The following is a 12,968-nucleotide window of genomic DNA, read 5'->3' as shown; positions in this document are numbered from 1 at the left end:
AAGCATATTTTTTCCTGCTCATTTACAACTCAAAATACGAGTGAAGTGTAGAATGAAATAGATGTCTTCTCATTTCCCCTGCAAGAGGCAGCCTCATAGCTGAATCAAAACGAATACATTTTGCAGACCGGTGTAACAAATTGACCTAATCTCTATGACTTAAACGTCCTTTTAAGTTTTTCCCTTCTCGTGATATTTTCAGGCATTTAGCCTACTCATATTGCATTCATTCATGAATAAAGAACCAACTTTGAAGATTATTCTACGACGTTACCGGCAGTAGAAGATGGAATCGTGATTCAAACAGTACCATCTGCTAACTGAAAATATGCCCCCAAAAACGTAAATAAGCTTGACAATTATTTAGTGGAAAATCGCTCATTCATAAAAAGCTCACTGGTAGCGAGCACTGTCAGTAACAACGCAAAATGTGTGGAGAAGCTGCCCCGGTAAATTGTACTACTACGGTACAGTACTAGACTACTGCTGTGTTCGTCTTGGTAGCGATTGCGTTGGTTGAATTGGATGTAACATTCCGTTGTACGGTTTAGGCTGAAATTAATTATTTTCATGAACAGATTGGCAAAGTTTAGGCTGTGGCAATGAAGTTCAGGTTAGTAGTTAGATAGACTTTTATTAAAGTAAGGTGAGTGCCGAACATGTGCCGGCAATTCAATCAATTTCCCGGCACATTTGCAATGTAATGCAATGCAGATGTGCACACCGCCCCCTACCGAACAAGATGGGTAGCTCGGTCAGCAGGGAGCTGAAGAAGAGCGGCTACTGACGTCACTGCTGCGCCACTCAGAATGTTTTTTCGTTCATTTTGCATTTCTGCAAATGCATTTGAATTTGAATTGTGGTCACGATCAGATGCCCGAGCCACCTCAACTGGCCCCTCTCGACGCGGAGGAGCAGCGGTTCTACTCTGAGCCCCTCCCGGATGACCGAGCTTCTCACCCTATCTCTAAGGGAGAGCCCGGACACCCTGCGGAGAAAACTCATTTTGGCCGCTTGTATTCGCGATCTCGTTCTTTCGGTCACTACCCACAGTTCGTGACCATAGGTGAGGGTAGGAACATAGATCGACTGGTAAATAGAGAGCTTCACCTTTCGACTCAGCTCCTTCTTCACCACGATGGACCAATGCAGAGCCCGCATCACTGTGGACGCCGCACCGATCCGCCTGTCGACCTCACGCTCCATCCTTCCCTCACTCGTGAACAAAACCTCGAGATACTTGAACTCCTCCGCTTGGGACAAGATCTCCTCCCCAACCCGGAGATTGCACTCCACCCTTTTCCGGTCGATAACCATGGCCTCAGATTTGGAGGTGCTGATTCCCATCCCAGCCGCTTCGCATTCGGTTGCGAACCGCTCCAGTGAGAGCTGAAGGTCACGGCCCGATGAAGCCAACAGGACCACATCATCTGCAAAAAGCAGCGACCCGATCCTGAGGTCACCGAACCGGACCCCCTCAACGCCCTGGCTGTGCCTAGAAATTCTGTACATATAAGTTATGAACAGAATCGGTGACAAAGGGCAGCCCTGGCGGAGTCCGACCCTCACCGGGAATAAGTTCGACTTACTACCGGCAATGCGGACCAAACTCTGGCACCGGTCGTACAGGGACCGAACAGCCCCGATCAGGGAGTCCGGTACCCCGTACTCCCGGAGCACCCCCCACATGAGCCCTCGAGGGACACGGTCGAACGCCTTTTCCAAATCCACAAAACATGTGTAGACTGGTTGGGCGAACTCCCATGCACCCTCCAGAACCCTGCCGAGGGTATAGAGCTGGTCCACAGTTCCACGGCCAGGACGAAAACCACATTGCTCCTCCTGAATCCGAGGTTCGACAATCCGACGGACCCTCCTCTCCAGAACCCCTGAATAGACTTTCCCAGGGAGGCTGAGGAGTGTGATCCCCCTAAAGTTGGAGCACACCCTCCGGTCCCCCTTTTTAAAGAGGGGAACCACAACCCCGGTCTGCCAGTCCAGAGGCACTGTCCCCGATGTCCACGCGATGTTGCAGAGTCGTGTCAACCAAGACAGCCCTACAACATCCAGAGCCTTAAGGAACTCCGGGCAGACCTCATCCACCCCAGGAGCCCTGCCATCGCGGAGCTTTTCAACCACCTCGGCGACCTCAGCCCCAGAGATAGAAAGGCCCCCCCCAATGTCCCCAGACTCCATGTCGGAACGCGTGTTGGTGGGATTAAGGAGGTCTTCAAAGTATACCTTCCACCGATCCAGGACGTCCCCCATCGAGGTCAGCAGCGCACCATCCCCACCGTATACAGCGTTGACAGTGCACTGCTTCCCCCTCCTGAGTCGCCGGATGATGGTCCAGAATATTTTCTAAGCCGTTCGGAAGTCATTCTCCATGGCCTCGCCGAACTCCTCCCACGCCCGGGTTTTTGCCTCCGCGACCGCCAAAGCCGCATTCCGCTTGGCCTGCCGGTACACATCAGCTGCCTCTGGAGTCCTACCAGCCAACAAAGTCCGATAGGCCTCCTTCTTCAGCTTGACGGCTTCCCTCACCTCCGGCGTCCACCACTGGGTCTGAGGGTTACCGCCGCGACATGCACCGACCGCCTTGCGTCCGCAGCTCCGGTCAGCCGCCTCAACAATGGAGGCCCGGAACATGGCCCATTCGGACTCAATGTCCCCGGCCTCTCTCGAGACATGATCGAAGCTCTCCTGGAGGTGGGAGTTGAAGCTCCTTCTGACAGGGGATTCCGCCAGCCGTTCCCAGCAGACCCTCACATTACGTTTGGGCCTGCCAGGTCTGACCGGCTTCTTCCCCCACCATCGTAGCCAACTCACCACCAGGTGATGATCAGTCCGCCCCTCTCCTCACCCGAGTGTCCAAGACATTCGGCCTCAGATCCGACGACACGACTACAAAGTCTATCATCGAACTGAGACCTCGGGTGTCCTGGTACCAAGTGCACATATGGACACCCTTATGCTTGAACATGGTGTTCGTTATGGACAAGCCGTGTCTAGCACAGAAGTCCAACAACAAAACACCGCTCTGGTTCAGATCGGGGGGGCCGTTCCTCCCAATCACGCCCCTCCAGGTCTCACTGTCATTGCCCACATGAGCATTGAAGTCCCCCAGGAGGACGAGGGCATCTCCGGGAGGAGCGCTTTCCAGCACCCCTCCCAGAGACTCCAAAAAGGGTGGGTACTCTGCGCTGCCGTTTGGTGCGTAAGCACAAACATCAGTGAGGACCCGTCCCCCCACCTGAAGGCGGAGGGAGGCTACCCTCTCGTCCACCGGGGTGAACCCCAACGTACAGGCGCCGAACCGAGGGGAAAGAAGTATTCCCACCCCAGCTCGACGCCTCTCACCGAGGGCAACTCCAGAGGGGAAGAGAGTCCAGCCCCTCTCAAGGAGACTGGTTCCGGAGCCGATGCTGTGCGTTGTGGCGAGACCGACTATATCTAGCCGGAACTTCTCTACCTCGCGCACCAGCTCCGGCTCCTTTCCTGCCAGCGAGGTGACGTTCCACGTCCCTAGAGCTAGCTTCTGCAGCCGAGGATCGGACCACCAAGGCCCCCGCCTTCGGCCGCCGCTTGTGTCACACTGCACCCGACCCCCATGACCCCTCCTGCGGATGGTGATCCCACTGGAAGGGGGTCCCACGTTGTCTCTTCGGGCTGTGCCCGACCGGGCCCCATGGGAAAAGGCCCGGCCACCAGGCGCTCGCCATCGAGCCCCACCCCCGGGCCTGGCTCCAGGGGGGGGCCCCAGTGACCCGCTTCCGGGCAGGGGAAACTGAGAACCATTCTTTGTTTTCTTCATGGTAGGTTTTTGAGCCACGTTCTTAAAATGAAAATGCGTTTCTGGAAATTAATTTTCATTTTCAAATTTTACATTTCAAATGGAATTTTGGTATTTATTTGCTGGGGCATGTTTTGAAAATAAAATCTCAAATTTCATTTTAATTAAGTGAAAGATTGAGCACTCTTGAAGAAGAAAATTAAAATGCAAATAGGATGATTGATTACTAATTTCATTTATGAGTCAAATAATGCAGCCACATTCTTAAAATGCAAATGCATTTCTGTCTGCTGCATCACAGGCACTGCACTGCACAATCGCTCTATAATTCCAGAAATGTGTGTGTGTCACTAACCCTCACGGGCACTGTGCCCTATAATTCCAGGAATCTGTGTGTCTGTGTTTGTGTGCCACTAACTGCATCACGGGCACTGTGCCCGTGACCAGTTATTAATGTGAAACATTACTGTAAAACATATATGTAGGTTTAGAACGTTGCTGATGAGTGTGTGAAATTGACTGAATCTGTCAAACGGTCTATTTACAACAGCCTTTTAAACATCCATTATAGTTTGAGAAGATATTTACAGTTATAGTCATAGTGATAATCAGCTCTAGTGAGTTTTTTTGAGTTGGGCTTTTTCTGGATATATACAGGGAGCAGTTTGCTATAAGAGGCATGAATGCATCTGATTCAGTCAGTCAGTGACTGACTGACAATTCTCACAGCGTGTGTGCCTGTGTATGTGTCAACGAACATGGAAACTAACAACACAACTTAGCCTTTACTGTGAGGTAGGAAACCGCAAAATTACAGTTTCCACACTGTGCTACTCTGACCTAAAATAAACCCCCTGACACACACACACACACACATATACATCTAGTTAAGAAACATCATGTAGCTCACAGTTGCCCAAAGATTTGTTTCCAGACCACATACAAATAATGGCTAGTAGGTGGCAATGTTCCTCATTGGCACACCAGCAAAACCGTGGCCAGTCCACCAACAAATACACAAATAATAGTCTAGGAAGGTGTCTGGGTTTTCCTTTACGAATCCATCTCCTTGAAAAGGTTAATCTTTTAATTGCAGCCCGTCCATGGTGTTAATGTGTAGCAGCCATTAATGAGCGGGCTAATGCAGGCCTGTCAACCAGGGGCCGGAGCTGAGTGGCCAGGGTCAAAGACGCCTGACAGGCAGCCTGGCCGAGGATATTGATCAAATCGGCCTCTTCACTCTCATGCACACTCACTGCTTTCAAGTCCACTCACAATATACACAGAACCCTCTCAACCGTCACCACAATGGCTCATCAAAATTGTTCAAATGATGAATCAAATCACCATTGTTTTATCACACCATGAGCACCAGTATTTATGTGAGTATTTATGTGTTCTTTGTGAGTGTCTGTGAGAGGGCGGTGAAGAGCGTGAGTGTGTGTGATGGGACTGAGGGACTTACCCTCCCGTTGTGTTGCCGTTCCTGCTGAGGTGTGAGCGTGGTTCACTGGATGCCAGCTTTAGCAACTCATTCCACTCTCTCTCCCACTCTTCCTCAGTGTACACCAGCCCTGACTGCATGCACATATACACATACACACACACCCACACACAAACAAATGTGCATACGCATACACACAAACCCCCACACACGACCACAACACACAAACACACCACACATACATTTGATAAGGTGCCTGGAATGTTCACCCACACAAGCACATACACACCAGAAGGTCTCCATGGAAATACTGCTCTTCACAGCAGCCAACCTACACACACGAACATGTAATTATCTCACTCGCTCCGACACATATATGCAGGCCTATTTCTATACCATACATAATCATATGTGCCAGTCCAAGCTTGACCTATCTTCAGTAGTGAAAGCAGTGAGATTTATACTGATGCTGAGAGAGGTTTTAATCTACAGAACATCAAAAATCATGAAGATGCAGCAGAGGACACAGAGTGGATGAGTGTGGAGCTGACCTCTTTGTTCTGCTGGGTCTGTTGCCATCTCCACCTTCTCTTGAGAGCCTCCCTCTCTGCTCCAGTCTTCATCATGGCATACAGAGACTTCCTCAACACTAGGTCTCTGTCATGGAAGCCCCACATCCCTATCCGACACACACACACATATATATACACACAAACACACACATCCCATATTGTGATCATTATAACTGAAAAGTAGAACTCAGTGCTCAAAAGAGTGACAAGTTTACCTGATATGACCCAAGTATTTTAGCACATCATTGTCTGTCAGTATAAATTACATCTACTCCCTCAGCTGTGACATGTACGACACAGGGGAGCTAGCTCCCCTAGCACAGTTCAGCCCTGGGCAAGCATTCAGCTGGCTTGTCACTGATACAGATGAGGCTCTCCTTTCCCTCATAAGGTCAACTCTGTCCCTCTCTGTCATCTTCTGTCATCTTCTGTCATCTCTCTCTCGCTCTCTCTCATCTCTCTTACTCTCTCTCTAGTTTCTCTTGTTTCTCTTTCTACCTTTGTTTCTCTCTCCCTCTCTCTCTCATCCACACACCCTCACTCCCTCACCTAGAGAGGCGGCGTGCAGCAGGCAGTTCCCATCCCCTGTGGTGGCCAGAGGGAGCAGCTTCTTGCAGCTGGAGCACATGGTGGACCACCAGTTTAGACGACCTGAAAACACCAGGAGAACCACCTGTTACTTCCAACAGACACCTCAGAGTTTCACAGTTTTACTGGTCACTTAGGACTCCTCTTATCTACGTCCAAATTAGTCTCAAACAAACTTTCTAGATGATTTCCCACCCAGCGAAGATGTACTATTAAGTTCTGATGTTCTTGGAGCTGCAGAAAAGGTTCACACCTCTTAAAAAACACAAGCAAATTTTGTTCTCAGAGAATATCATTGTCAGGCAATGAATACTGTACGTTGGAACACTGATGCGTTAATAAAGAAGGAACACCATTCTACCACAAATTACTCTAATCAGCCACCTCCATTTTTCATAAAGCTAGTTTCACACCGACATGTCTGGAAGACTAGGCAGTGAGAGAGACTGACCGGCCTGCTCCAGAGCCATCATGGTGGACTGTTCTATGAGGTCTCTCTCGATGAAGCTCCTGAAGTCCTCACTGTAGACGCTGAGGTCGGGCAGCTGGAAGGTGTAGATGGGCATCTCCAGCGGGAACTGCTCGCTGGTGCACTCGCTGGCCACATGGAGGCGAGCAAGGGACACGATGGCAGAGCTGGCGTGGGAGATGCCACGAGACAGGCGCTTCTCTGGGGGTGGGGAAGAGAATGGGATGGGTGGCTCCATTTAAAACTAATCAACAGGAATGCAATAAGACTGCCAGAGACTGTGTGTGAGGGAGTATTGGTGGAAGGATGATGGCTTACCCTGGGCACTGTCCTCCTGCTTCTGAGGGCAGCTGACATGGGTGGGTGTGTCGTCCAGGGGCTTGTAGTAGCGGCCCTCATTGAAGACGTGTGGCAGGTTGGCAGTGTGCACCTGCCTCAGCTGCTCATAGTCGTTCAGAGCCGCACTCAAGTCCCAGTTTTTGCCTGTGGAATGCCACAACACACACAGACATTCAGGAGTCCATTTGTTTGCATGTTGGTTTTTCAGTCTACACTGAACCTTTTTGCATACCGTAGGCACATTAATGTATGCACTTAAAAATACAATATTGTCAATCGAAAGAAAACCCATTCAGTCTTGGATCCAAGGAGCAGTTTAGAGCCTTGTGGTTTGGAGTCTTTGAGGAGACTGTGAAATCTCATAATAGAATGTGACAGGCACACACACACACACAAGCCCTCTTACTCTCTCACCCTCACACGCACACACATACACACATCTGTCTCTTTTTGCTGCTGGTTCCTCTGCCAGAAATCCCTCCCAGGTATAGGAGACACCAGTCAAGACTGAGTCTTATTATATTTCTGGGAGCTGTTGAAGCCCACCAGAATATTTCTTACAAATCATTCTCAGAGCAGAGCCTACCAAAAACTGTCCTCACAACACATTCACAACACATTCACAAAATACATAATCAAATTGAGTTGTTTATGTTTATATGTCTCATTATGTGTGTTCATGAATGAGTGAGAGATTGTACACTGCTTAGGACCAGTACAGCATGTGTCAATGATCATGTATGCAAACATATAGAGTGTGTTGGTGTGTGAATGTGGTTTTATATCATCTAACTCCTCAGTTTCCTTACGCAGCCACGATGAAGCTGTCATACATCCTGCCTTGCACACGCTGCCTCTATGGACGGCAGATTTAATACACACACACACAATATACATATTTTTCATGGATCCCACCCACCCTGGGCTACAGGCTTCTTTAATATTAATCTGGCTTCCAAGGTATCAGCAAATTTGTCCTAATTTGTGGTAGTTAGGTGGCTGAGCAGTTAGAGAATCGGGCTAGTAATCAGAAGGTCGCTGGTTCGATTCCCGGCCGTGCCAAAATGACGTTGTGTCCTTGGGCAAAACACTTCACCCTACTTGCCTCGGCGGAATGTCCCTGTCGCTCTGGATAACAGCGTCTGCTAAATTGCTAAATGTAAAATGTGTGCATCTTTGATCTTTCCACAAATGAAGTTGCAGTCCCTAAATCATCCTCCAGAGGGCAGCACCATACATTTTCCTCTTTACACCTCAGTCTGTCTGTCCCTTCTCACACTCCTAATATAAAACAGCCTCACAGCCTGCCAGAGCTGAGGATGGTGTCTAACACAAGAACACTAGGGTATGTAATGTTTGAAAGGGAACATCAAGACTATTGTTTCTTGGACCTCTGTCTTCGCCCTGCATTAGTCCCAGTACACATACACACATGGGACAGAAAACACAGAGAGAGAGAAACAGAGAAAGAGAGAGCGAGAGAGAGAGCGAGGGAAAAAGAGAATGACAGAGAGCTCAGTGACACAGTAATGATTAGTACTACCGACACCAGAGGACTGGTGTCAACACAATCCATCATCCAATCAGCCACAGGAAAGGTTGCTATGTGTCGAGACTGAAGCACCGGCTCCTCGTCTCTACAGACACGTAGCACATCCCTGCCCCATCACACCTCCCACAGCTTCTATGCTTCCACACACCCGGTAGATAAGTAACTCAACTATGTGTAGATGCCTGTGTTGACTGTCATATCCTTTTAATGTTAGATTATGTTTCTACATACCTTCCAGTTGTTAAAAGCAAGATTAATATAGCATAGAGATTAGGATAACATATGAACAATTGTATAGAATATGGTGGAATAAAAAAGACAGCAATTCTGCGGTCTGGATTGTTCTGAAAGTGACAGAAATGAAGCATTGTGTTGTTTTGGGGATGTCAGGCACTGTCTAATCATCACATTAAAACAGCTAGTGGTGGGAGGTTCAATCAGTATGCTATTGAGCAGCCTTGTGATCACTGCTATACACACAAACACACACACACACCCACCTGCAGGAGAATATGCTGAGGTCCCTGCTACTGTTAGTGGTGGTTTGACCTATTGTGGTTGACAACAGCAGTGGGTTTGTAAATCCCCAGAACAATCCTAATCAATAATGTATATGTGTTCAAAATTGTCTGTGTGTACCACACCGTTGGAGTGGGTTGCAGCAGGCCCAGGCCCGTAAAGATTACCCCCGCAGCCCCCGCACCGCGGGGGGGACCTCGCAGGGATGGGGGGCCTCGCATGGCAGGCCCCCCGTTTTTTTATTTTTTTTTATCCAATTTGAATTACATGGGATGTCTTATTGTCTTGTCTGTGTTTCCAGAGTTGATATAAAAATAAAGGAAAGTATATTTAATTGTGCTTTCTTTGTTAGCTAGGTAAGTGACATGACGAAGTAGGTCAGATGGTCACACAAACCGGCGAGCCCGCTGCAAATAGGTAGGTAACTGTAGCGTAGCGTAGGAAAAATGAAACGCACATTTAAAAGCGGTGCCCAAAAGCGGCATTCAAAACAGAAAATTTCTGAATTAAATGCCAAACTTCCCAAAATTACAAATTTCTTTTTCGACCAGCCGGTGAAGGATGCACTCATCTGCCAGAAGAGACAGGTATTGTACTGTTTGCTATAGCTAACATTGCTGTACCACGTAGCTAACGTTAGCCTATACTTTGACAGCTGTACTGCTCTGTCTGTGTTGTGCTTCCTAGCGTTAACAGAGCCTCCTTTCCAAGAGCCAGGAAAATTAGCCTTGCTCCTTTATTGACTTCCTATCACACTGAAAACATTGAAATGGAGTGAAACTACAAAAAAAAGAGAAAGTAGGAAAAAGTGCTTAATTGGGTGTGCTTTGGGTTAGGGTTATTATGTATTACATTATCCGTTACATATGTGGTGGTGGTGGTGGGGGGGGGGCTCTCAGGCTTATTCTGCTGGGGGGCCTCATGTGTTTCCGTTACGGGCCTGGGTTGCAGTTTGTTAATAGATACTGTTGTGGGTGCAACCACAACAGTATCAGGCCATTTTATATTTTTCATGCCACCTCAGGTGGAAGATAACACAAAGTCTTCCTGGAGTGGGTGCAGGTTGTGGGTGTGTCAGGAGGAGGAGCTGTCTAGAGGAGTGCTGCACCTCCTCTCAACTAACGTCTTCATTATCAATTTCTTACACATCATTTATTTCCAAAACCACAGTTCATTCATCAGTCACCACGCCATCTATCTAAATTGCAAGGGCTTCCATTGCATAAATGGTGAGGTTGTTTGCAATGCAAGAGGTTACGTCACTCAAGTCTACTGTTTGCAATTTCCCAGAATGTCCCTGATGACTCTACAAACAAGTGGGTTTGACAAGAGTATTTCAGCAGTATTGATCACAGATCATGTTGATAGGGGAGGTTGGGCACTCAAAATGGATTTCAACATTTATCTTGATTTGGTAAAACAACCTTCAACTACCCTGTTACCTTTCACACACCTCCCACATACTGTGCCTTCTCACACTTTGATATTTATCTTTTCCAATAACAATTTAAATAATTTAATTACAAATCAATTCAAACCTTAACCTCATGTGTTGCCCATGCAAATCTGTGTCGCACAAAAGTGAGATAGTCAAGAAGTGATTGCATCATCCAGAGGGGACAAGTGTACATGCAAGCCAACCCTTGTCCACAAATACCATTTCCATTGAGCATATGGACCAGGGCCGGATTAACCATTAGGGCAACTGGGCACTTGCCCAGGGGCACATGACATCTAAGGGGCCCTGGACAATGTCAACTAAAATGTTACATCACGTTATGAACGCAGTCCTAACTTTCCTTAATGTGAGTACTTTATTAAAACTCGTTCGATCAAAATGTTATGTTAAAATCACGTCAAAAACAGTGTTTCTGTAGTCTAGTAGTAGCCAGTGCCGCCGCTCCCATAACACTCACTACGCGCTGTGCGTAGGGCACCAACTCCTGAGGGGGCACCAAAAAATAGCCAACTGAAAAATCATCATAGTTATAATACTTATAATACCGATATTATTTTATTATAGAAATATTAGACACTTATATTACAAAACAGGCAGAACAAGAGATGTAGCCTATTTAAATGCTCACAAAAAGATGGTGCCCCACCCCCAAAACAAAACAAATAGGCTACACACTCAACTTCCCAAGCTCGCTGTGGGTGCCCTTCCCTCAGTGGGCTGACGAACTTTGACAGTAGGCTAGGTCAACTTTTCTAAGATGGGCTTAAAACGATAACAGGAGTCAGGAGAAGGAAAAAAGAAAGAAAGAGACTGCGAGATGGTGCCCGTGCATCACTTTCAGGTAAGTCCATGTTTAATCATTGTTAAATACGGGAAATGTGCTGCTAATTTAATGGTTAGCCTATGCATACACCTCAAACTTGCTGACGTTATTGCTAATGTTAGCACACTCAAATATGTTAACTTAGTTAGGTGCAAGCTAGATTGAGATTTTACTGTTAAACATTATCTATGCATTTAGTAACTGCGCCAGCTAGCTGTTACTTTCTTACCTACTGTCTGCCAAGATTTTACCAATTGAAAAACGGCTTGTAAAAAGTTTATTTTACATAAAGCTCCAAAAACTATTTTGCGCTCAAATAAAGGCCCAAAAAATTCGCTCGCGCTTTTTGCGCGCTCGCATTAATTTTGGACATCTGTAACTAGTATCACATCAAACACAGGGGGGGGGGGGGGGGGGGGGGGGGGGGGGGCCTTAAGCCTTGTTGCCCAGGGCACAGAAAATTGTTAATCCGGCCCTGATATGGACACCTCCTCCTCCACCACCTCCTCCTACATCCTTTTGATGTAGAGCACTTTGCTCTCTTCCCGTCTCCTTCTGCATTTGGTGGTGTACTGTACGGAAGCTGTACAAGTGCCATCAGCATTCCACTTCTCAATGAGTTCCTTAGAATGGGCACAAAGCTGGGGAGCGGGCTTGTAAAGCTGCCACGCAGGCCTCTAAATCAGCAAGCTGGCCTGCTGATGCTTCTGCTCAAGACCCTCTCCTCTCCTCAGGAGATATAGCCGTCTTACCTTCCAGCAGGTCTCTAGCCAGACCTGGTTCTGCCCCAGTGGACCGAACAAAATCTGACAGGACCGTGTCCATGTCCACAGTCATGTGATCATGTGTGTGTGCTGCCCAGGCTGCAGCGGTCGTCTTGATGGACGCCAGGCTTCACGAGTTCATCTGTACACACACACACACACACACAAACAGAGTGGGAATTTCCATTACACTGTACATGAAGGAATGAAACATCCAATGACACCCTCCCCCATGAGAGTTTATGCCACTGTGGGGTCAACTAGTGTCAGGGGGGTGTGTCCCAGTGCATACACCCACACCAGCCCTCTGAGCAATGTGTGTGGGGGAATGACTCACTGTGGAGAGAACTGGACAGCAGAGTGTCATGTTCCCTCCACTTTTTTGGGATGCTACACCGAGCTTGTTTAAATCACAGCTAGCCGATATGGTGTACAGGCTCTAATGATTAACAATAATTCCTCATAAACAAAGCTACAACTCGATGACTCACAAAGTCTGAGCCTCTGCATGGCTTCCATTCAACGTGAAGTGCAATGATCTTGTGGGAGTTAGGTAGGAATGGAACCCCGGGCATCATCTCTGGGGAGATAAACACCTAGCGATATTCTGCAGGAACACTGGATCTCTGAGGGTTCACCACCAGCT

General features: G+C 47.8%; 1 protein-coding gene across 1 annotated transcript in view; it reads right to left on the bottom strand.

Moving 5' to 3' along the window:
- Positions 1-12,428, bottom strand: part of otud7a (OTU deubiquitinase 7A) — a 31,798-nt gene extending 19,370 nt beyond the window's left edge. The window contains exons 1-6 of the mRNA XM_067234730.1: positions 12,311-12,428; positions 7,185-7,349; positions 6,849-7,067; positions 6,359-6,460; positions 5,789-5,916; positions 5,259-5,371 (exon numbers count right to left, since the gene is read on the bottom strand). Coding sequence (XP_067090831.1) covers positions 5,259-5,371; positions 5,789-5,916; positions 6,359-6,460; positions 6,849-7,067; positions 7,185-7,349; positions 12,311-12,395 — 812 coding nt within the window. The 5' untranslated portion in view covers positions 12,396-12,428. The remainder of the gene's footprint in view (positions 1-5,258; positions 5,372-5,788; positions 5,917-6,358; positions 6,461-6,848; positions 7,068-7,184; positions 7,350-12,310) is intronic.
- Between the last annotated feature and the right edge of the window lie 540 nt (positions 12,429-12,968).

Source organism: Osmerus mordax, chromosome 4 (genome assembly GCF_038355195.1).
Source record: "Osmerus mordax isolate fOsmMor3 chromosome 4, fOsmMor3.pri, whole genome shotgun sequence".
Classification (NCBI taxonomy): Eukaryota; Metazoa; Chordata; class Actinopteri; order Osmeriformes; family Osmeridae; genus Osmerus; species Osmerus mordax.
Note: the sequence above shows the minus strand (reverse complement) of the source record. Positions and strands in the feature narration are given on the sequence as shown.